The 24,229-nt window shown below is 35.6% G+C and overlaps 1 protein-coding gene across 1 annotated transcript in view; it reads left to right on the top strand.

Moving 5' to 3' along the window:
* Positions 1-24,229, top strand: part of MAP4K4 (mitogen-activated protein kinase kinase kinase kinase 4) — a 161,457-nt gene that overhangs the window by 108,614 nt on the left and 28,614 nt on the right. Inside the window, exons 10-18 of the mRNA XM_070943306.1 lie at positions 2,044-2,219; positions 3,118-3,190; positions 4,940-5,150; positions 11,241-11,402; positions 13,744-13,830; positions 14,465-14,689; positions 16,334-16,495; positions 19,811-19,917; positions 24,058-24,209. Of these exons, the coding sequence (XP_070799407.1) occupies positions 2,044-2,219; positions 3,118-3,190; positions 4,940-5,150; positions 11,241-11,402; positions 13,744-13,830; positions 14,465-14,689; positions 16,334-16,495; positions 19,811-19,917; positions 24,058-24,209 (1,355 nt within the window). The remainder of the gene's footprint in view (positions 1-2,043; positions 2,220-3,117; positions 3,191-4,939; positions 5,151-11,240; positions 11,403-13,743; positions 13,831-14,464; positions 14,690-16,333; positions 16,496-19,810; positions 19,918-24,057; positions 24,210-24,229) is intronic.

The raw sequence follows: 24,229 nt of genomic DNA, 5'->3' as shown, positions 1-24,229 counted from the left end.
TTCATTAGTAATAAAGCACTATTTGCAGTAACTATCATATAGTAATGACTTTATAGACATGTACAGGTAGTCCTCAACTTACAGCAGTTCATTTTGTGATCATCCAAAGTTACAACAGCACTGAAAAAAGTGACTTACGACTGTTTTTCACACTTACCACCATTATATAGTCATGTGATCAAAATTGAGCTTGACAACTGACTCATATTTATGATGGTTGCAGTCCCAGGTCATGTGACTCCCTTTTGCAACCTGTTTATGAGCAAATTCAACGAGGAAGCCAGATTCACTTAAAAATCATGTTATTAACTTAACAACTATAGTGATTCACTTAACAACTGTGGCAAGGAAGGTCATAAAACAGGGCACAATTCACTTAATAACTGTTTCATTTAGTAACAGAAATTTTGGATTCAATTGTGGTCATAAGTCGAGGTCTACTTATATGTACTTACATAGAATGGGTTGTAAAATAACATAGTAAAATGTAGACCCAATGAAAACAATACAGTTGGACTAATACAATATTTCTTTTGACAGAGGGCTGATTTTTCCAATACTTGGAAGATTATTTCATTTGGTGCATGTATATTGCTTGAGCACATTCTGGTATTTAGCCTGTGTAAATTTTAAATTCAGCCTGATTAGGGAAATACCAACTCTTATGTACATACATACATACATGACTATTTTACTCACAAAATTAATTCACTCTGTAATAATGTCACAGATTTTTTTAAAAACCATGCTCAATTACAATGACCCAGACTCACCAAAATCGAATCGATTAGATAAATTATTGGAAACCAAGGAAGAACAATTAATCTCAAAAATTTATAAATATTTATTAGAATTTGACTTAGCAGAAGAATTGGTTAAAGGACAAATGATAGCATGGGCAAGAAACATTGGACGTAACATACAGTTAGAAGAAGGGGAAAGGGTATGGGAAACCAATTATAGCATGACAAAATCAGTAGCGTATAAGGAGAATCAGTATAAAATGTGGTATATATGGCATCTGGCCCCTTCGAGGTTAGCAAAGATGTATCCGAACCTAAATCCAGCGTGTTGGAAGTGTAAACAGACTCAGGGTACTTTCTTTCATGTCTGGTGGCTTTGCCCAAAAATTAAGAAATACTGGAAGAAAATAAAAATTTGGATATCAGAAATAACAGCGGAAGAAATAGAATTAGAATCAGAATTTTTTTTATTAGGTATGATTAAAGAAAATATTAGAAAAGTAATAAACTACTTAACATTACATATAATTACGGTGGCCAGATTGGCATTAGCACAATTTTGGAAAACAGATCGAGTGCCAATGGATCAGCAAGTAATTCAAAAAATTTATATATGTGCAGAAATGGATAAATTAACACTGAAACTAAAAGACAAGGAAGACTCAAAATTTTTTAAGGTATGGAATAGATGGTATGAGTGGATAAACCAAAAGAAAAGAGGGTAAAGGTAAAATTCAGTAAGAAATTAAAAGCAACAAATAGGCACCGTCATTAAGATAACAGAAGTAATAAGTCACTGTCTATATACATGTATATAAAGCTTTATATATATTTAGTTTGTATGTTGTGATTTGTATTGTCTTATGTAATTTTATGGTCGTGAATATTTTGTATAGTTTTTTATTTTTTTAACTTCAATAAAGTTTTTTTTAAAACCAAAAAAAATAAATAAATAGAATGACCCAGACTCGAGGGAGATCCAATTTTGCTAAACTGTCTGTTCTTCCACAAATATTTTTTTTTCTTCGGTAGTGTGAAAAATATCTCCAAGGACTTGTCAAAAGAAGTGGTTTTCAATATAATTAAGATTACCCTCTCTTGACACCTTAACATTCACATTTCTTTATTTGTAGATTAGAAACAAATTATCTGAATCCCGGCATGTGGACTATAGTGCTGATTATTCTAAAATTTGTAAAGGTTAAATATAAATATAGTATTTAGCATATAGAGAATTCTTAATTGATAAATCCATACTTGGCCAAATAACTGACATATATGATTTTTATTTTTTGCTCAGGTCAAAGAAGTTCTTTAGTTTTATAGAAGGCTGTTTAGTAAAAAATTATATGCAACGACCTTCTACAGAGCAGTTGTTAAAACATCCATTTATACGCGATCAACCAAATGAAAGACAAGTTAGAATCCAGCTTAAAGATCATATAGACAGAACAAGGAAGAAGAGAGGAGAGAAAGGTATGTTTTATTTTTGAAAGCAGAGCCACATTTCTCTATACATAGAATCTCTATGCTAATTATATACTAATTAATTAAACAATAAAGACAGCAGTTCCTTTATAACATAGATGGGAACAAAAGGGAGACACAAAGGAAATCAGAAGAAAAAAAAAAGTTAAGCCAGAATTGCAAATTCAAAAGACTTTTTCTGCAATGTGAACTCAGCAAACAGTACAATGGATACTATACAGTAGACTAATTATACACCGTCAAAGATAAACTGTATGTGTGCAAACTACATACAGTGTAAAGATTGTTGTGATTTCTGATAAGTGGTTTTTTCACCCAGCCTCACTTCTAGCACTATGGCAGACTAATTTGGAAACAGAAAAGGAATTGTGAAAACTATTTGGCATGGATACTTTCTGTTTATATAGAGGGTAGAAAAAATGATGGGTACTAACATCTTGCATATGAAGATTTCAATCCCCTGTGTCATGTGACCAAGAGAGTTGTCTTACTTGCTGTAATAATTAAATATGGGCCAGTATAAAATTTTAATATTTAAATAAGGGCAAGTATGCAGACTATTCCCTTGATGTAGACTATTCTATGTGAACTATACAGATGAACCTGAGAAGTAGCACTATCATGTAATGACATAGAAGAGTGAAGTCTTCTTAAATTTCAACTTTAATAATAGTTGTGTAAATAACTTGGTGTGAGTTTCTGGGCCTTTTCTCTAAAGTTCATAAGGAAATCATAGCAAAGCACTTTTTCATATGAATTCTATAGAGTTTTTAAACTTATATTATTCCTGAAAGCTTTTAAGACTTATTTGTGAACAAAATTACTTTTCATGGAATTTGCTTGAAGAGATTTGTTGCCGTAACTGTTTATTTCCAATTTCTGTCAGATGAAACAGAATATGAATACAGTGGAAGTGAAGAAGAAGAGGAGGAAGTGCCTGAACAAGAAGGAGAACCAAGGTATTGTAATCATGGTATTGGGCTAGTGAGAACTATATTATGACTATCTCTGTGAATGAGATTTATGGAATCTAAATTTGATAAATAGGTAAATATCTCAGAGTCTTTGATAATCTGGTATTCAGATATCTTATACCAGTGATGGCTAACCTTTTCTGGACTGAATGGCCAAAGTGTGTACGCACGAACCCCCAAAATGCAATGCGCATGCGGTCCCCATGCATGCATGCACGCCCAGGTATGTACCCATGCATTCACACATGGCCCCATGCACGCGCCCCATACATGCGTGGCAGAGACCCGAAGACCACCTGGCTGGCAGGAGACTCATGCGCAACTGCAGTGGAGCTGAGCTGAGTGATGGCTTGTGTGTCCATAGAAAGGGCATTGTGTGCCACCTCTGGCACGTGTGCCATAGGTTCACCATCATGGTCTTATACTTTTAACTCATAATCTGAGCCAACATGCCGAAGTATCTGGAGGTATTTGCAGAAGCTGTTTTAGAGCTAGAGCACAGAGAATGATTTATGTGGCATAAATCACTATGTAGTTGTGAAGCTCTTTAGCTTTGTTGTAGCCTTTTAACTATAGAAATTAGAACAATGCTTTTCTAAAGTAGTTTATAGAATGGCAGCATATAATAATACTATTTAAGTTCTTCAATATCTATAACGCAATCTTCTCTAAAAGGATACAAGGAGCAATTATTTAACGATTGGTTGTTTTATGACTAGTCAAAGTTACAGTGGCCATAGAATGGATGTTTTGTGGTTATTGTAATTGGTCCTTCTCATGTGACCACATATCATGCAGGTCAGCATTATGATAGGTAGTGTGTTGTGTGTCACATGATCACAATTAATTATGTTTTTTACTGGTTCATTCAAATGCTCATTCAAATAAATGGGTTCGCTTGATGATTACCATATATGACCACATAATTATGACTGTAATTCTCAGTTCAGTCATAAGTCGAGGACTAAATAAATCTTTGATTGCTTAGTAGGAAGATCTTAACTGCTCAGACCTTGGATATGTCTTGAGAACTTAACTTGAGACACAATAAATAGTCAAAACACAGAGTTTCCCGATACTACATAATCAATAAAGGTAGTCCTTGACTTGCAACAGTTCGTTTAGTGTATTCAAAGTTACAATGGCACTGAAAAATGTGACTTATGATGGTTTTTCACATTTAGGACTGCTACAACATCCCAAGGGTCACATGATCAAAATTAAGATGCTTGGCAAGTGGTTCATAGTTATGACTGTTGCAATGTCCTGAGATCATATGATCACCTTTTGTGACCTTCTGATAAGCAAAGTCAATGGGGAAGCCAGATTCACTTAACAACAATGTTATTAACTTAACAACTGCAGTGATTCACTTAACAACTGTGGCACAAAAGGTCATAAAATGGGATAAAACTCACTTAACTGTGTCACTTAGCAATAGAAAGTTTGGTCTCAATTGTGGTTGTAATTTGAGAACTACCTTTACCTGTTAAATACTAAAATTCAGGCATTTTTCTGTTTTCCTTTTCTTAAGTTTTCAAATATTCAAATTTCTAAACAAAAATGAGGCTTTGTTTTCTGTTGATTTGACTCGCTTGTATTTCTCTACCATGCTTCCAACAACACAACTGTACTTCTAGTGTTTGTAAGAAAAACACGGAAGATGTAAAAATAAAAAAGTTTCCAACCTTTGTTTAGTTATTTGCTTAGACTTAACCTTTTTGTCTCATGCAGTTCTATTGTTAATGTGCCTGGAGAATCTACCCTCAGACGTGACTTCCTGAGATTGCAGCAGGAAAACAAGGAGCGTTCTGAGGCTCTTCGGAGGCAACAGCTGCTACAGGAACAGCAGCTCCGCGAGCAGGAGGAATACAAGCGGCAGCTGCTGGCAGAGAGACAAAAGCGCATTGAACAGCAGAAAGAGCAAAGGAGGAGACTAGAAGAGGTAGAAATGGGTCAAGGTTGAAAAGGCACACTTTTTTTTTAATTGCCTTTTATTCAAGAGCGAAAGGATTGAATTTAGAATCTATTAAATGACTACATGAAACCGTCAGAATTTATCACTCAGTGCCAGAATTCTTCAATGGAGCAATAGTGTTATTAGAAACTGCAATTCCCACGAGGATTTGCTTGCTTTTTTAATATTGAATCCCTCCTGCAAAATTGTATTTAAGTATGAAGGTATGGGTAGGATAAGAATAAAAAAATAGTTTGATGATTTTCTGGTGACATAAGGGCTGTAGATAGGGTACTACATTTATTTATTTATTAGTCCAATTTATATGCCACCCTTCTCCGTAGACTCAGGGCGGCTTACAATGCATTATAGCAATAGCCTGCATACTTTTTTGTATATGCCTGCTTATTAGGGCTTTCGCCCCCCCCCAAGCGATGTTGTTCTATACAAAGTTGGCTTATTGCCCCACAATCCGGGTCCTCAATTTACCTACTTCGAAAGGATGGAAGGCTGAGTCAACCTTGAGCCTGGTGAGATTCGAACTTGCACTAATTGCAGGCAGCTGGCAGCTAAGTGCTAGCACTTAACAGCACTTTAGTCCGCTGCACCATCGAGGCTCTCAATAAATAAAATAAGTCATGTAATAACAATAATCCCAGGTTTAAAAAAATCCCTATATAACATAGCAGCTGGATTATTCATTTTAAAAAAACCTTTTTAGCCCTTATTTATGTAATCAAACAGAAGAGAAAAAATAGGAAAAGGAAAGAGTTGAAAAAGGAAACAAAATGCAATAACAAAAATATTATATATACCTAGACTTTTCATACTTGCAAGTTTTATACAATAAGAATGATTACCCAATATTTGTTTACTGTTAAATCTGAAATAACACAACTTCATATTTGCTTCTCCACTTTGATCCCTGAAAAGAGTTAGTGAGAATTAACATTTTTGCAGTCTACTATATGTCAAATGACTTTCTTAAGTGATTTGCTATTTCCCTGACCTGGAAGATTTTGTATGTTCATTTTTGTCTTTGTAGCCTTACATAAATAGGCTGGAAAAAAATCCCAGTAGTGTCCCATTGTTTTTCCTGCAGACTCCGCAGTTGCTAATGTTGCTATCCAGTTGTTATTGAACTAAATACTACAGGAACAAATTCAAATATAAATTTGATTAATTAATACATACTTATAACATTTGAATATGCCCTTATTTTTAAACTGATACTATTTTGAACCACTTGAAGTATCACAATCTCAGTCTAAATAAATCCATGTTTATTTTAAGAATGATCCCTTCTTGGCCTTTCAACACCAGGTATAAGTAGGAAAATACGGTACACATTATTTAAATCATATTTTTTAGTAACTGCAGAGTGTATTAAAATAAAGCACAAATACATGCTTGCATCCCCATAAAACGGTGCTTTATACATGTATGCATACTACTATAAAATATATCTTTTAAAAAAACATAAGAGATTGTGGAACAAAAAATGATTTCACCTGATTCAAAAGTCGTTACAGGACAGAATTCATGAATATGTATGTAGATTTAGGCATATATACCTACCTGGTATATTTAAAAGACACCAAAAAAATTTTAGCACAAAAAAATACAAAGACAAACAAAATTATAGGCATTTCTTTTGAATCCTGGGTCTCCTTGAGAAATAGACAGTAGAAGTGAACACACACTTCCATTCGAAGTGCAATCAAATCTTTATCCCCATGGAAGAATACAATTATTACTGTTAAAAAGATGAAAAATTATGAATATATGAATCATTAATTCAGTTTTAGAGGACAGAAGCCTTCATCAGATTAAGAGCCATAGTGGCGCAGTAGTTAGAATGCAGTATTGCAGGCTGACTGTGCCAACTACCAAGACTTCGATCCTGTCTGGCTCAAGGTTGACTCAGCCTTCCATCCTTCCAAGGTTGGTAAAATGAGGACCCAGATTGTTGTGGGCAATATGCTGACTCTAAATTGCTTAGAGGGGGCTGTAAATGCACTATGAAGCGGTATATAAGTCTAAGTGCTTTTGCTATCTCTTCATTTAGCACTTCAGTGTGTTCATTTAACAGCAGAGCCACAGAATTAACACTTGTGTATACTATGCCCTCTCAGGCATCGTTCCTCAGCATGTTGATTTGTTGGTCATGCCAGAAAAGCCACCAAGTTGGGGCCAACCCCTGTCTTTCCTTTCTAAATGCAAAAGTGGACTTCCTTAGAATGTTGCTTATCATTGCATTAAAATATTCTATAAATCTATAAATCCATAATAAATTCCTCCTATAGAGCAACTTTGGGAGTGTTCTAAAACTATTCAAAGTTGATAATTCCATTGTCATCTTTACCTAATTGGCAAGTAACTGATACTGCTCCTATTCACTGTTGCATCAACTACCTCAGATGTTTCATGGTGGCAAGAGGTACCTCAGTATTTGAGAAAACTCCACTTTCTAACATCTGGTCTTACTACTATCTCCCATATCTCATGTCTGCAAGTAAACCTTGATTTATTGATATTGGTACTTTCTATATTATGTGGCTCAGAAGCAGCAACAGAATAACCACTATGACTTGTTATATTTTAGATTATACTTTTGTCTGTTACTCAGACTCATCAGTCTAAATCTACCTTTTGTTCAACTGAAAAAGGAGCTGATATTTAACAACTATTATTCAGCTAATGATTTAGCTGCAGTCTTCAAACAGTTCCAACTACTGAAATAAGATCTGATATTTTAACTACCCCGTTTCCCCCCAAATAAGACATCCCCTGATAATAAGCCCAATTGGGCTTTTGAGTGCATGGCAATAAGGTCAAGCGCTTATTTCAGGGTTCAAAAAAATATAAGACAGGGTCTTATTTTTGGAGAAACACGGTAGCTAGTTTTTAAGCCAGGACTAGAACTGTCTTTCCTGACTGGTCTGTAGAGTGACAGTAATGTTTCATTTTCAATAACCTTTGCCAGGCTATATTGATAGATGCTTCATAAAGGCAGTTCTGAGTATGCTGGTCTTTGACAAAAAAGGCTGAGAATACACTGGGATGAAGGATATGTAAGGAAGCAGTTTTTCTTTTACGGTTGTCAATAATCAAGCCTGCATAACACATACCATCATTTTTCCTGGTGAAATATGGCGTTTCTGCTCATTTCTTTCCTTAGGACAAGCAAATGTTACTGTTCTTTTTCTTATAGAAAGTTCAGCTTTATCAAACCAACAAATAGTAGTACCAAATTTCTTGCAAGAGTGATTCCATTCAGTTTTATGCTTGGTCCCACTCTTTGGTTTTAACCCAGGTACCACATCTTTTAGCAGAGGATCTTCCTTTTGATGCTGAAGGCTCTCTTCATTATACACTGGTGGTGCCATGAAATGAATGCAGAAATTGAAAATGGAAGGGTGTGAGATAATAATGTTTAGAAACTCTACAGCAGAGGTCTTCAAACGTGGCAGCTTTAAGACTTGTGAACTTCAACTCCCAGAATTCTCCAGCCAGCTATGCTGAAGTCCACAAGTCTTAAATCTGCCATGTTTGAAGACCTCTGCTCTACAGTATAACAGATCTTACTTTTCAGAATTGCTTCCTCTCTTCCCAATCACATGCATCCTAAGGAAGAGATCCTTCAATCTGCTGCAACAATCAGTTATTCCAATAGTAAGGCAGGGTGAGTTGTTATGAGTAGATGGAATTATACTCATCATTTAGTTTCAGCAAATGCTCTAGGATTGGTCCACTCTCACAACATGCCAAAAGTCTTCCCCACTATGTCAGTTAGTGCTACATGAATAGTCTGAGAGAAACCTCTGTACTGGCCAGAAGTATTCTGAAGCCCATGAATTGCTTCATTCAGTTGAATTTGGGTGGCCTTTTAGTTTGACAGAGCAAATCAGAACACTTCCGTGACCGTATCAAAGTAAGACTATGTTGTTTCACCACAGCCAAGTATGAACAGTGAGGGACAACACCACTACAGTCTTTATATAGGCAAACATAGTAGACTCTGTTCCTGTTCTGTCTAGTAGTATTGGTGCTTCAAGGGGACAATGATTCAATTTGCAAATAGCAACAGGCATCAGGCAAAAGCACTATAATAGACACATAACACTACACATCAGTGAATTTGTTACCTTCAACCCTACTTTTTAGAATGGGGACTATCAAACTGAAGCATATTCATTGGAGAGAAATCAAGATGATAAGGATTGCAAAATTCTACAATAGAACAGAATGGAACAAAAACAAGGACAGGACAGGACAGGACAGGACAGGACAGGACAGAATAGAATAACAGAGTTGGAAGGGACCTTGGAGATCTTCTAGTCCAAGGGGCTGAAAAGAACAATTCATGAGGAATCACTAGAGAGAGAAGACTGCAGGAAAACATGATTATTGTGAAAGCATTTGAAGAAGGATCATGTAGAAAAATGGAAGAATTGTCCAGTATTGTGCCAGAAGACAGGAGACAAATTGGGATTTCAACTAAAAAAAAAAGTAGTAGTTAGAATCAGGGGAGAAAAAATTCTTTATTCTTGAATTATTCACCAGGAGAACAAATTATCCTGTGAAATAGTGGTCTCTGCTTCACTGGAATTACTTAGGCTGGCTCACTGTCTACAGGGATGCTGTAATTGTGGATTCATGAGCTAAGAGGCTTGAGCAAGGTCTGTTCAAATCCTTATATTCCATGCTTCTATGAATAAAGATTTTGGCTGCTTCAGGAAGTTTTCTACTCGGATAAAAGAATGGCAGTTTGTTTCAGGAATAGCTGCTGACTCTGTTTAGTTATATTTTTAGTTTCTTTTTAGTAGAAGGCTTTCATCTCTCCATTTCTGTTTTCCGGTGATCTCTCTGTAGATCACCTGCCAGTTAATCCATGAAGCACAGACTAATTCACCTGAACACAAAGCATTTCCTTAAGGAACTGATTATTCTGTGTTTCAGTCTATATTCTTGCAGACATTCCTGACTCTGTAGTAGAGTTTGTCAGTAAATATTCATGGTTTTGATCTCATCCCTTTAGCCCTGCAGTTTTCAGAGTAAAATGAACTACTTTTATCTTTTAATATAACCTTAGATTATTCTGGATGGTGTACAAAAATTAAAAACCAAATAGAATAAAATTATTAACAGCAATCCAAATAGCCAAGGTTGAAAAAAACAAACATTATATCAGTTATCAATTAACTAGTAGAATTTGCTGACATCTTAGTCCAAATGCTCAGGAGAAATTCTTTGTTTAGCTGCTTCATGAAATTGTTAGCAACAAGTGTCTGATGACAGCATTGTCATTGTCTGTATGGAAGCAATTTTACTACCTTCCTTATATTTGGTGATTTCTTATATACAATCATAATATTCACATTTTCACATATGGTAGCCAACAATTTTAAAATATTAGTAATTATAATTGTAGAAGCACATTTCTAAAAATTACTCAGATAATTCTGATACAATGAAAAATAAAATTTGATTGCCACCTTCTAAATGATGCTGGATTATTTTATTATACATATTGTAACTGCAGCAAGAATTGTACTTGCGCAAAATTGGAAAGCAGAGAAAATCCCTTTCGAGGGAGAAGTAATTAAGAAAATATTGGAATGTGCAGAAATGAATAGATTAACATTGGTAATTAAAGAAAAGGAAGAATCGGAGTATGGGGACAATTATATCAATGGTTAGAGAAGATATATATATATATATATATATATATATATAGATGATTGATGAATTAATATAAACATAAGAAATTTGGGAAGAATGATGTAACAATCTAAATGAAAATATAAAGGTATGATAGAAATATGATATCAAAATGATGGAGGAGGGAGTAGAAGACACAAAATATGCACCCAGATGAAACACTGAATGATTAGGGATGTATTGTTTGTTTGTTTAAAAAAAATAGAAAACTTTTATTAAAAAAAATAAAATAAATTATGCTGGATTGCCAGTCTACTGATTATGCTGGCAATAGAATCCATAGGTTCTGTGTTCTGATTTGATCAGTTGATAAAAGAAAGATATTACTTATATCCATTGTTACTTGAAATGCAGCAACAGAGAAGAGAGCGTGAAGTTAGAAGACAGCAAGAACGGGAACAGAGGAGGAGAGAACAGGAAGAAAAAAAACGATTGGAGGAGCTGGAAAAAAGGCGGAAGGAAGAAGAAGAAAGGAGAAGAGCGGAGGAAGAGAAGAGAAGAGTGGAGAGAGAGCAGGTAAACCTGAAACAGTGTGAATCAATTATGTATCGTTTTCTCTTCCTTTCTTTTCTTTACTATAGGAAACATTAAGGAAACTATTGGATACAATCTAAAAAAAATACCTTCCATAAGTCTGGATAGTGTGTTAGTATAGTCATTGCCTATATGACTAGGATATGTAGCAGTGTAGTAGACTAGTTTGGGGGACCTGGTTAGGAATATGGGAAAATCTGAACCAATCAGATCTGAAAATCTGAACCAATGTTTTATGATGGATTCCTTCGTCTTTCTGATTCTGGGAAGTAAGTTTCTTCCACAAAGTCACAACATGTAAATATAGTAATAGACTTACTTCATTTGCTTATACTGAAGCAAATAACTTAATTTAAATGAATTAAATGCATTCATTTTTCAAAATTTTAAAATATTGGATCTTTGAAAAAAACTACATTAGTTTCTCAGTCTCATACATGAATCTTGCCTGTTTGAGATATTATTTGTATATAAGACAGAAAGTGGGGACAGAAAGTGTATAATTTTCAGGAAATATACTAAGCACTAAAAACATCACTGTGCTATTTAAAATTTATTGTATTCTGCTATAAAGTTTATTTGGGCTTTAATGTCAAACAACGTAATATATAATGGAATTTTGCAGAATACATAATAATAGAAAAGTTGTTTTAGAATTGTATGCAATACTGCACTTGAGTATAGTTTAGCTTCCCTGAACTTGGCATCTTCCAGAAAGTTTGGAACTGCAATTCCCAGAACTTCTGGCTGAAAATGCATTTGGAGAGAGCTAGATTGGAGAAAAAAATTTCCCAGCTTAGTTTTGAGAAATACACGTGCAGTAATAGACAGTCGTGTAAAATAGATAAAAAAATGTTCTCCCTGAGTAACTTAATTGGGTCTTAGGAAATCATATTTTCATGTAGCTGAAGAAGTGCATCACCATCTGCCATTGTTTGCATGCAGCTAGAGATGTATTGTTAACACACACTTTCCAAAATATACAGGTAGTCCATGATTTACAACCATTTGTTTAACAACTGTTCAAAGTTATGACCCAAATGAAAAAGTGACCTACAACTGGGCCTCACACTTAACAACCATTGCAGCATCCTTGCGATCACGTGATTAGAATTTGGTGCTTGTCAGTCAGCATGTATTTACAATGATTGCAGTGACCAAGAGTCATGTGATTGCTATTTACGACTTTCCCAGGGCTACAAGCAAAATCAATGGGAGAAGCTGGATTCACCTAATGATTACAGTATTTGCTTAATGATCATAGTAAATGTCCTAAAATTAGGTGCAACTCACTTATCAACTGCATCTCTCAGCAATGGAAGTTCTGATCCTGATTGAGGTGAAGTGTCAAGGACTACCTGTATTGCTGGCATTGATAGATTTTGTTTAAAAAAAAAAACCCATATCGCTACAAAAAGTTAACGCCACTTAATTCTGGGTATGCAAGGATTGTATAACAAGCTAGTATGCACCTTTTTTTTAATTTTGTCTTGTAAGATTTCAAGCAGTCTCATTTTGCCATTGCATTGCGTCATTAATTCCTTTTGTGTTCGCTGTCTTTTCATGTGTGTTTGAGCGCATGTGTTTGCTTTCCCTCATTAATTTGCACGACAGGATGTTCTTAGCTTTGGATATGTTGCTGCATATTTTGACTTGGCTTAGGAATCCAGACTTCTGGAGTGTCACTGAAATTGCATTTGGAGTTATATCTTTCTCTCGTGGATGTTTTTTTATGTTCTGTCATAACCACCACATACTTCAGATTGGCATTGTCTGCATTGATGATGAGGCTAGGATCAGTTTATAGTTGAGGTTAAGGTTCTAATTGACAGATCGTTTTGGTAGAAAGCTTGCAAAAGAGATGCCTTAACTAAGCCTGGCTCTAGTTGTTGCTCATGGTTCATCATAAGGTGCAAAACTAATTCTGTTATTAAAAATGCATGTGACTTTGTGTTGGCTGTGTTGATAAGACTTGCTAGTATTAACTACCAACCTGTTTTTAAAAATCCATTTGCTTGTCTTAAGTCAAAATTCTATAGGCAAGATTAGTTTATCCTAGGCCACAATTTATTTTCCTCTTTTCGGTTAATTTTTTGGAGGGAGGGTCTGTAATGGATTTGGCTCAGTCCTTACTTTAGCTGATAGGGTTTATTTAATTGTTCTTTAGGGAGTCCCATTATTAAATTTATTATGGAATTGTCACCTGAAGGCGAATTGGGATAGGTGGCGTTTTTCTTTTTCTTTTGTGTGGTGTTGTACTCGGGTGCTTTGGTTACATTCCTGTTGTGAACAATTTTATTGCTGGGTAATTTCTATGTGACAGGAGTATATCAGGCGACAGCTAGAAGAGGAGCAGCGGCACCTGGAAATTCTTCAGCAGCAGCTGCTCCAGGAGCAGGCCATGTTACTGGTAAAGCACTGTATCTGTTTTGTTAGTAGCTACTATTGCTTTCTCTGACCGGTGTCCCAGGTTGTCTTTAAATGGACACAGCTGAACTTTATGCACAGTAGAGCCTGGCACAAGAGTTAATCATCCTACAGGGTGGATGGGCTGGCAGAACCTATGTGAACCATGCTGTATGATGATCTGACAAGCCAATCAGTGAAGATTTTTCCCTCCCCTAAGTTAAATAAATTACGGTTTGGTAATTGACTTTCTGAACAACCCTTCTCAAAAGAACAAGACTGCAGGCCATGTTATTTTATTAAATATTGGATACAAAAGTCAGGGTACTGTGTTCTTTTTGCCCCGCACCCCATTCCCCCCCCCCACAACAAAACCACTCTTCCGTTCAGTGGCAAAATAGATTTATGACTGTGCCGATCACAATAGGTTAAATAATACTATGCCTGTAAGTACTAAATCTTGCTAAGTGTAGTATAAAATGTTTTATAAATTAAGGGAAATCATGTGCTCTATTTGAATGTAATTTTGAAGTTTGATATATTTACTCACACTGGAACGGCAGCAAAATGTATAACCGCCAGAAGATAAGCAAGTGCCCGCCAGCATGGTGTTCATATTTTGATCTGTTCTCTCAAAGGAATACAGATGGAGAGAGATGGAGGAACACCGACAAGCAGAGAGGCTTCAACGTCAATTGCAACAGGAACAGGCATATCTTTTGTCACTTCAGCATGATCACAGGAGGCATCAACAGCAGCAACAGCAGCAGCAACAGCAGCTCCAGCAGCAAGAAAGGAATAAACAAAACTATCATACCCCAGAGCCTAAACCCCATTATGAGCCTACTGAAAGGCCACGGGAGGTAAATTCTATCTCAAGTTATTAGAACCAGTGTTGCTTTTAAAATATCTATCAGAATGTATATAAAGACAACCTTCCCATAAGAATGTCGAGAGAGGAAGATGAGTGTGTCCCATTACCCGCCTTGGAGGAAAAGGACAATTTTTAAATATACTTTTACAGAATGTATACCTTGTATGGTGTCTTTCCTTTCATAGAGCACCAGTAGGTAGCAAGTAACCAATTTCTATATTTGAGGTTTACCCAGGAAAAATACATCAGGGACCAGCAATTTAGCCCATAAAATTTCTTCACTTCTCAAAACAATAGATAAGATAGCATAATATTACACTAAAGTCAGATAAAATTTCTTAATTGATTACCAATTGCTATGTTGCAGTCACTTCTGAAGAAGAACCTCTAGTGAATGTACAAATCAATTTGCTTAACTTTTAGCAGTCAGAGGTCTGTTGTGACTGGTAGAATTTGGATTAAATAAAGCCTAGTAAAGATGGAAAGGAAGACACCTAATTTATGTTATTAATGCGGTGGCTCAGTGGCTAGGACGCTGAGGTCAATCAGAAGGTTGGTAGTTCAGCAGTTCAAATCCCTAGCGCTGCGTAATGGAGTGAGCTCACATTGCTTGTCCCAGCTTCTGCCAACATAGCAGTTCGAAAGCACGTAAAAAATGCAAGTAGAAAAATAGGGACCACTTTTGTGGGAAGGTAACAGCGCTCCATGCGCCTTCGGAATTTAGTCATGCCGGCCACATGACTATGGAGACGTCTTCAGACAGCACTGGCTCTTCGGCTTTGAAACAGAGATGAGCATCGTCCCTAGAGCCGGAAAACAACTAGCATGCATGTGTAGAGGAATCTTTACCTTTACCTTTATATTTTATGGCCAGAAAATAACACAGTAGAGGTCTTCTACACACCATTCATTAATGATTATTGTATTACAGCATAATATATACTATACCAATGATCTCAATAAAGATTTTCTATTATATTAATCCATAATACAACTGATGACAATGTGACAATTTACCAAATAGTTTCATGTATGTAAAAACATGTTTTGGGTGCAACTTTATTACTACATTAAAGATTACATTTTTGGAACAACTTCTGGAGGAATTTGAGGATTGTATTTAAGGCTTTCAGGAAGCATCACAAGACTCCAGGGCCCAAGTTCTAACAAGCTTCAACCTTGTTTAATTTCCAAGTCCAAATAAGGGTAGCCAAGATACCCTTGGGATACCCAACAGGTACTGTTGGGATAATTTTCACTAAAACATATTTTTGACAAAAGAGTCATGTGTTATCTGCAGATTAACATTAATCCTAGCATGTTGAACTGACGCTGGACACTGACCATTATATGGAAGAAAAAGTATTTATTTTATTGTATTTAAAGTATAATCCATCCCAATCCCAAAGAACAGTGGGCAATAGTAGAGATGAGCATACTGTCATATTGGGCTGGGAGCTACATAATAAACTTGGGATTCTAGATTACCAGTGTTATTTGTAGTGAGTGCAATCTGTTGAGTTGACCAGAAACATGATACTTGTAGTTTCTCTGGAGGAATTTTATTTCAATTTCTAAGAATCATCTTTTCATTATGTCAGTTGAGTCCATATATGGCTTTTTTTCTTCCCAGGTTGATGACAGATATAGAAAGAATAATCAGAGCTCCCCGGAAGCCCAGTCTAAACAGGGAAGCAAAGTGTTAGATCCACCAGTGCCTTCAAGATCAGAGTCCTTTTCAAATGGAAATTCCGAGCCAGTTCAGCCATCATTGCAAAAACCAATGGAATCGCAGGTAAAATCCTTGTGAAATGTATGATGATGGGATGGGAAGAGCAAGGAAGAGTTGGGAAGTAACATATATGGAAACCAACAGGTTACATTACACCGGTATACTGTATGTATGACACCCTAATAGAAAACACTTTCCCATATTTCTGTATGAGGGACTCTCTTGTTCTTCTCCCTGATAGGCTAACTAACACTCCATTAACATATGTACTCTCAGTAAAAAGCATATTTTTTCATATCTTTCCTTGGCATTTCTTGAAAATTTATTTCATTCCTTCTGAATTTGACATTTTGAAAGAAAGATTCTACCTCCTTTTCTATTTGATAAAATTGATTTTTCATGGCATGGATAAGCAGTGGTTAAAATAGAATCTTATTCCTGTTTAATGTATTTTCATACAGTATTCTTGAGATAATAGTTGAATTAACTAGGGCAGGGGTGGGCAATTGTGGCTCTTTTACAACCTGTGGACTTCAACTCCCAGAATTGGAGTTTGTCTCAGGAATTCTGGGAGTTGAAGTCCACAGGTTGTAAAAGAGCCACAATTGCCCACCCCTGAACTAGGGTAAAGGGACACAATTTCTGCCTCAGGGACATATTCAGTTTCTGAAAGCCTTGAATACAGTATCCAGAGTCCTCCAGAGGTTGCTACCAAAACACAATATTTAATGTACTGGAGACTACTGTTAAGTACCTGACTTAATCATTAAGTATATTAATTCATTCCAATTTAATTAAATGGAAATGAAAATGAAATGAAAGAACATTTAATTTTGTTTCTATTCTCCATTTAAAAACAAGTTTGCTCTGGCAAAATGAAAATACCGAATGAGAAAATTCAAGCAGGTGGACACAGTTTCAAATCTTAGACCATCATCTAATGACCAATGTGTGATCAGTTTCCTAATATGGCTTGCTTTTTCAAGATGACTTTGGAGAGACAATGCTCTCTCTAAGAGACAGATTCAATGATATCGTTTACTGTGTATTTAAAAAAAAATTCAGTGACTGGATTTTTGTATAGATCCATCTGATAGGGTTGTCTTTGTAAATTAATATATGGGTTTTTTGTACCTTTATGTTGACAATTGGCAGTACTAAGTCAAAACAGTACCATATGGTACTTGTAATCGTTCAAAATACCCAACTAGGAAAACGTTGGAAATATTTTGGGGAAATTATGTTGAGAAAATATAAGCTAATTATGAATATTTGTAGTAGTTAAGAGTATTCAGTTTTTAAAAACTATTTAAAAGAAAGAGTTCTTTTAAAATCATTATACTCTTCTAAAATATATTTTATGTAATATATTTATGCCGTGGACAGCTCTAAATTTACAAGAACTTGCTTTAGTCATCCTTTTCTTTCTAAAATTCTATGAAACTTATTTAGGTTTCATATTTGAACAGCTTCTAATACTAAAGAAAGAATGCGGGCATAGTTTAATTCTATAGATGAAGTAATAAACTTTTATTGTAAAATTTACTTTGGACATGATAGTAAAGTGCATATGATCATATTTCTGTGGTCTCTAATGTGCATATATGCGAAAAAAAATATACAATATATGCATATATCACATATTATGTTATCTTTGTATGTGCATAAGTGTGTACGTATGGTGTTTACAGTGTGTATACACACACACACACACACACGTTCACAAGGGCACATATATAAACATATATAAACCAGTACATATATTTGCTGAAAAAGAAACATGTAACTCATGTAATTACATGTAACTCTTCCATAATGCCTAAATGCAACATATTTCACATTCTGAATATACCAATAAATTGTTTCAAAGCCATTATATTTACTGGCTTCTTGGTTGCTTCTTTTGACTCCTACTACTAGTATTACTACTCCAAAATTTTATTCTTTGATTGATGTTTTAAATTTGGTATATGGCATATTTGGAACCTTGGCCATATGTTAGAACAAGTGGGATTTGCTATCCTTCCCTTCCAGTGAACCTATATGTTCAGAATATGCTTTCCAACATGCCAGTACACTATGTTCACAGCTTTTCATGTTCTCTAAGCACCTTCCTTGCTTAAAGCCCATTGATTTCCTCATGTGCTTGCCTTGCTTCATATCTCAGATGTGACCATCCTGCTAGCTAAATCCTTCTTGCCTTTTATTCTGTGTTTAATTGAGAAAAGCCAGTTGTACAGAACGCATTGAATGTTCTATGTTTTGTTTTTTTTGTAAGGTACAGTGGTCTCACCTGGCATCTCTCAAGAACAATGTTCCCCCTGTCTCACGGTCCCATTCCTTCAGTGACCCTTCTCCCAAATTTGCACATCACCATCTGCGCTCTCAGGACCCATATCCACCTTCACGCAGTGAAGTGCTAAATCAAAGTTCTGACTCTAAATCTGAGGTACCTGACCCCACCCAAAAGTCTTGGGCTAGATCAGACAGTGACGAGGTGCCTCCAAGGGTAAGAAATAGAAAGACAGAAGTTTGACTTCTTTAAACCAAAGAATAACAGAAGGCATGTGCTAGGTTTTTAATTAATGAATGCACACCTGTAGAATACCAGAAACAGGCAATTTGTGCTTTTAATATGTTCATATGCCACCCCGGGAATTTTTTTTAAGGGTAGTATATAGTAGTAGTTATTCTCCTCCTCTTCCTTGTTTCTTTTTTTTTTCAAGAAGAATTTGCCTTTTAAAGTAGATGATTACAGAAAATTGAAGATCAGCAAACATTTATAAGCTGTCTACTATTCATAAATAAAATATTTATCATGCTAAAGGTAATATCCAAGAAAGAACAAACAAAAAAATAATAGCCAAAAGTTATTTCTTTAAAATTCTGTAAATATTTTACGATACTATGGACCATGAAAACATTTTTTAATGTGATTTACTTTTATCAGATATAATCTTGCTTTCCTGCCTTTTACTGATCCATTACTAAGCATTTGTTGGTTCCTTAGAGCTTAATTTTCTAAATCCCCATGCTATTGTAGCCTATTGCTTTGTGAATCTCTTGCTTTAAAGGTCTATGTTCTGTCATGATCGTCTGTGAGTGGGTAGTTATTTGTTCCTATGCTAGCTATTTACTAAATGTCCTATTTTTTCAGCATCTTAAATGCAGTCCAACTGGGTTTATGGGTTCTATAGTTGGTGAACATTTTAACCAATAGAATTACTTTATTTAGACAGTAGTAATATAGTTTTATACATTTAGTAATATATCTGTGTATATATTTATGTATATCTTTACAGGAGCAAAAAAAAACCTTAGTTTTGCCCATGCAACACTATATTAATTATTTTTATTCCCACCTATTCACTCCGTAAGGTACCGGTGAGAACCACATCCAGATCACCTGTGCTATCCCGCCGAGATTCTCCACTACAAAGCACTGGGCAACAAAATAATCAAGCAGGTCAAAGAAACTCCACAAGGTTTGCAATGTTTTCTTCCTACATCATGGTTGAAAGGGGAGGCACACTGGACACACCATGTTCACTCGGAATATAAGATTTGAGCCGTATTTTTTTTTTCTTTAATTTATATGCCGCCCTCCTCCGGAGACTCAGGGCAGCTTACAATGCGTTAAGCAATAGCCTTCATACTTTTGTATATTTCTACAAAGTTAGCTTATTGCCCCCACAATCTGGGTCCTCATTTCACCTACCTTTGAAAGGATGGAAGGCTGAGTCAACCTTGAGCCTGGTGAGATTTGAACTTGCAGTAATTGCAAGCAGCAGATGTTAATAACAGTGCTTTAGTCCACTGTACTACAGGCTCTTATTTATTTTTTTTAAGCCAAAGCCTGCTAGAGCTAAACAATCTCAAATGGTGTATTTATACCGTTAGGAAGTAATAACATCTTAATTATTTTCCAGCACCATTCATATAAATAGGGTTTCCTTCTGAAGAACTGTGCTAGTTTATCCTGCGTCGGCCTCTTTTTTAAATATATCTAATATGTCAGAGAATTGTAGCAAAAATAATAATTTAGATACTTATATTAGAGTTAAACTTATTATTTAACTTCACGGAAACACCAGAAATGATTGCAGAAGCCTGTTATATTGGCCAGTTTTAATCTATCTCCTCTTTGATTCTATTTAATTATGACAATTCAGTAGGACATTTTGTGGGTTAAAGTAATTTACATCTGGTCCATCAGATACCAAAGTTACAGCAGTTCCTAATCATGTCTCTTATACCTGTTTTGTGATTTTGTCATCTTGTGCAGACTGAGAATGTGAATTATATGTATAATCAGTCTCTCAGGCACGTACATAGTTGCATTAGCTTAATTGTCTAAGTTAGTCGTAAGAGGCTTACAGAGTAGGTGATAAATGTGTTGAATTTGCAGTGAGACCTTCACCGGAAAAAATCCCTCATTTGATCTCATCATATTAAAATATTGGAACATTTTGATGTTTCTCATTTTTTAGGCGAGAAGGGTATGGTGATTTTAGCTTTAGTCGTTTGTAGACTCTAGCTTGACCTCTAGAGAGGTTATTTTAGAATATAGACTGCATTTTCCCAGACCCACAACCGACACAGCAGTTTATTTTTCTTTTGTCATCAGCCCCAAGAAAATTACTAGATATTTAGGCATATATCATGTGACAGGCTAGATCAGGATTAACATATTTATTCATTTATTTTATATCCAGCCTTTCCCCCAAGGACTCAAGACACTATACACAACATTCCATTGTTCAATTTTTCCCACAAACCTGTGAGGTAGATCGAGCTGTGTTACATAAAGAAAAATTCACAATCTGTTGGAGTGCCCCACAATCCAATGTTTGAATGTGATTAGTTGGAAATGGTAGTCTGTACTACCATGGGCTCCAGTTTAGGCTGGTGGATTATATGGCCAATTTTTCCTCAGTTGTACTACAAGTGGATTACAATAATGTACTATATTTGGACTGTCTTTAAAGAACCCTGTAAATTTATACTGATCCAGAATGTAGAAGCAAGTATGTTAATGGATATATATCCATACATTGATATTATATTAATACTCCCTTCTGTATTTATTGCCAATTTATGGGACCGCCTTCTGCCACCGATAGCCTCCCACCGGCCAGTACGCTCCCACAGAGAGGGACTCCTCAGGGTGCCGTCAGCCAGGCAATGTCGGCTGGCAACTCCCAGGAGGAGGGCCTTCTCTGTGGCAGCACCTGCCCTCTGGAACGACCTGCCCCCAGAGATACGTAGGATACCAGATCTCCGTGCTTTTCGCCATGCCCTCAAAACTTTTCTATTTCACCAAGCTGGGCTGGTGTAACCCCTCCCCCTTAGATATTTTAATTGTAACAGATTTTAGTTGGGATGTTTTAAATCTGGGCCAAAATTTGTTTAATTCTTTTAATAATTTTAAATTTTGTATTGTTTTTTATTCTTGGCTGTTCACCGCCCTGAGTCCAGCAGGAGAAGGGCGGTATAAAAATTTAATAAAATAAATAAATAAATAAAAATAAATTTGCTTTGTGGCATTAGTATTGTGATTACAAGTAGTCCTCAACTTACAACCACAGTTGACCCAAGAATTTTTGTTGTAAGTCATTGTGATCATAAATTGAGTCATCATATGACTGGACTCAATTTTATGTACACTTTTAAGATGGTCATTAAGTGAGTCATTGTGGTTGTTAAGCACATCACATGATCTTTAGTCCAAAGCCATCTTATCCAATAGGCAATTTTTGCCAAAAAGTGGCAAAACATGATCATGTGACCATAGGATTATCCAACTTTCCATAAATGTGATCTGGTTGAAATGCAATTGTGAGACCGCAGGGATAGTCCAAGAGTCTTAACTTCAAGGATGGTCATGAGTAGATTTTTTCAAATTCATCATAATTTTGAAAGTTCTCAAGCAACTGGTCATAAATTGAGGACTACCTGTATAACTCTAAATAGCTTGTATTCTAAAGACCCAAAGAAGCATCATATTTCATAATAGCTTGGAGATAGTGTGTGAATATACTTTTAGTAGTAAAGAAGAATGTGGACAAGAACACCATCCTTATTTCTCTCCAATTTCTAAAAGTCCAGAGAGAGGCTAGTAGAAAGCTGTTCTTGCAATTGCTTGAATGTAAGTGTTGTTCTAATTCAGAAACAGTCTTGAATAGATTTTTAAAAAATTGTTTCCTATACCTCACCCAAATCATAATCAGTAAGATACAGGTGTCCAATGATATCATTGATAATGTCTTTCAGATCTGTGAAATGTATTCTTTGTATTGTGCTGGGGTTTTCAATGGTTTAAAATTATACCTAGGGACATATTTTTTTCTTTAAATAAATACTTGCTTTATTATTTTTTTCAGTTCTGGAAATGCACAAAGTTTTGATAAAGCATGGAGTGTTGCAAAGTATCTTTTTACAAGGGTTTAATCTTGCATTGTTGAAACACACAGTTTATATCTGAAGGGCAATGGATCAAAAATAGTAAACGGTGTAATTTTGAAGGTGAAATTTCCAGAAGCCTTTTTAAAGCCTTTTTAAATTAGCATGAAATAGCTGCTAGACGCACATAAGCTATATTTGTGTTATTCTTGTTGGGGTTTTGCCTTTATTATGTTCTATTTGTGGATTGATGAAGATCAGACTTCTGAAATGTAGAGTTTTGTCTTTTTCAGACAGGTTATAAGGAATGCAAATTAGATTATTAGATTTTGGATAATGTAATTTGGGTATCCCCACCCCTCTTCTTATTGTAGTTGTTGTCATTGCTATCCATTCCCATGACTTTGTTTTAGCATAAGCTGCATCACCTTCCAAAAGGAAAACAGAATATATTCAACTTATTTTTTTTTTTTATGCAAACAGGTCAGAGCTCTTGTAAGGACCATAAAGGCTAAGTAGCTTCAGGAGTTGGAAATGGCATTCCTAGTTGATAAATAACCCTCAGTAGATACTGACCTCGTTGGCTTAATTTACAAAAGATAGATGAAATCATTTAAATGCAATTTTGAATTTTAAATTGCTTGGCTTTAGTTTTCATGTGTTCAGTGTGACTCTTTAAGAGAATATAGATTAATAAAATAGACTTAAATGCAATGACCAAAGGGTGATCTTATCTGCTAGAAATGTTGCTAAAATTGAGATTAGGGAGATTCCATTTCAAATTGTTCATAGAAATTTATGAGTGTCCTTAGGTTGGCCCTTATCACTCAATCTTGCCGGCCTACAGAGTTGTTATTAAAATGGAAAGAGTCCCATGAGCAGATCCAAGGGTAGGAATAAGAAGCTTGATCTAGGGACAGTAGATTCACTTCTGCAGAGGGTCAAGCAATATGTCTTATATTCAGGAGGAGACAGCTGAGGAGAAAAACTGGTTGAAAATAGATTAACTTCTGAAATTATTCATGCTATTTTCTTATTGAGAAAAGGCATCAAATTAGCAGGAAGGAGAAGAGTAATCTTTGTCTAAGCTCTTGTAAACCAAGCAGGAAGATCTAGCAAGCCTAAGGTTTCCAATCATTGTCCGAGACAGGATATAAATTCTAATTTAAGAAGAAGAAAGCAGGATTAAATTATTTTTTTAAAAAAAAAATTCTCCTTTTTAGCAATATAGAACCTCGGTTGCTCTGGGAAAGAGTGGAAAAACTGGTGCCAAGACCAGGAAGTGGAAGTTCTTCTGGATCAAGCAATTCGAGTTCACAGCCTGGTTCCCATCCTGGCTCCCAGAGTGGATCTGGAGAAAGATTCCGGATGAGATGTAAGAGGTGGGGGGGGGAT

Source organism: Pituophis catenifer, unplaced genomic scaffold (assembly GCF_029215685.1).
Source record: "Pituophis catenifer annectens isolate HBS135680 unplaced genomic scaffold, rPitCat1.0.hap2 SCAF_4, whole genome shotgun sequence".
In the NCBI taxonomy this organism is placed as follows: domain Eukaryota; kingdom Metazoa; phylum Chordata; class Lepidosauria; order Squamata; family Colubridae; genus Pituophis; species Pituophis catenifer.
Note: the sequence above shows the minus strand (reverse complement) of the source record. Positions and strands in the feature narration are given on the sequence as shown.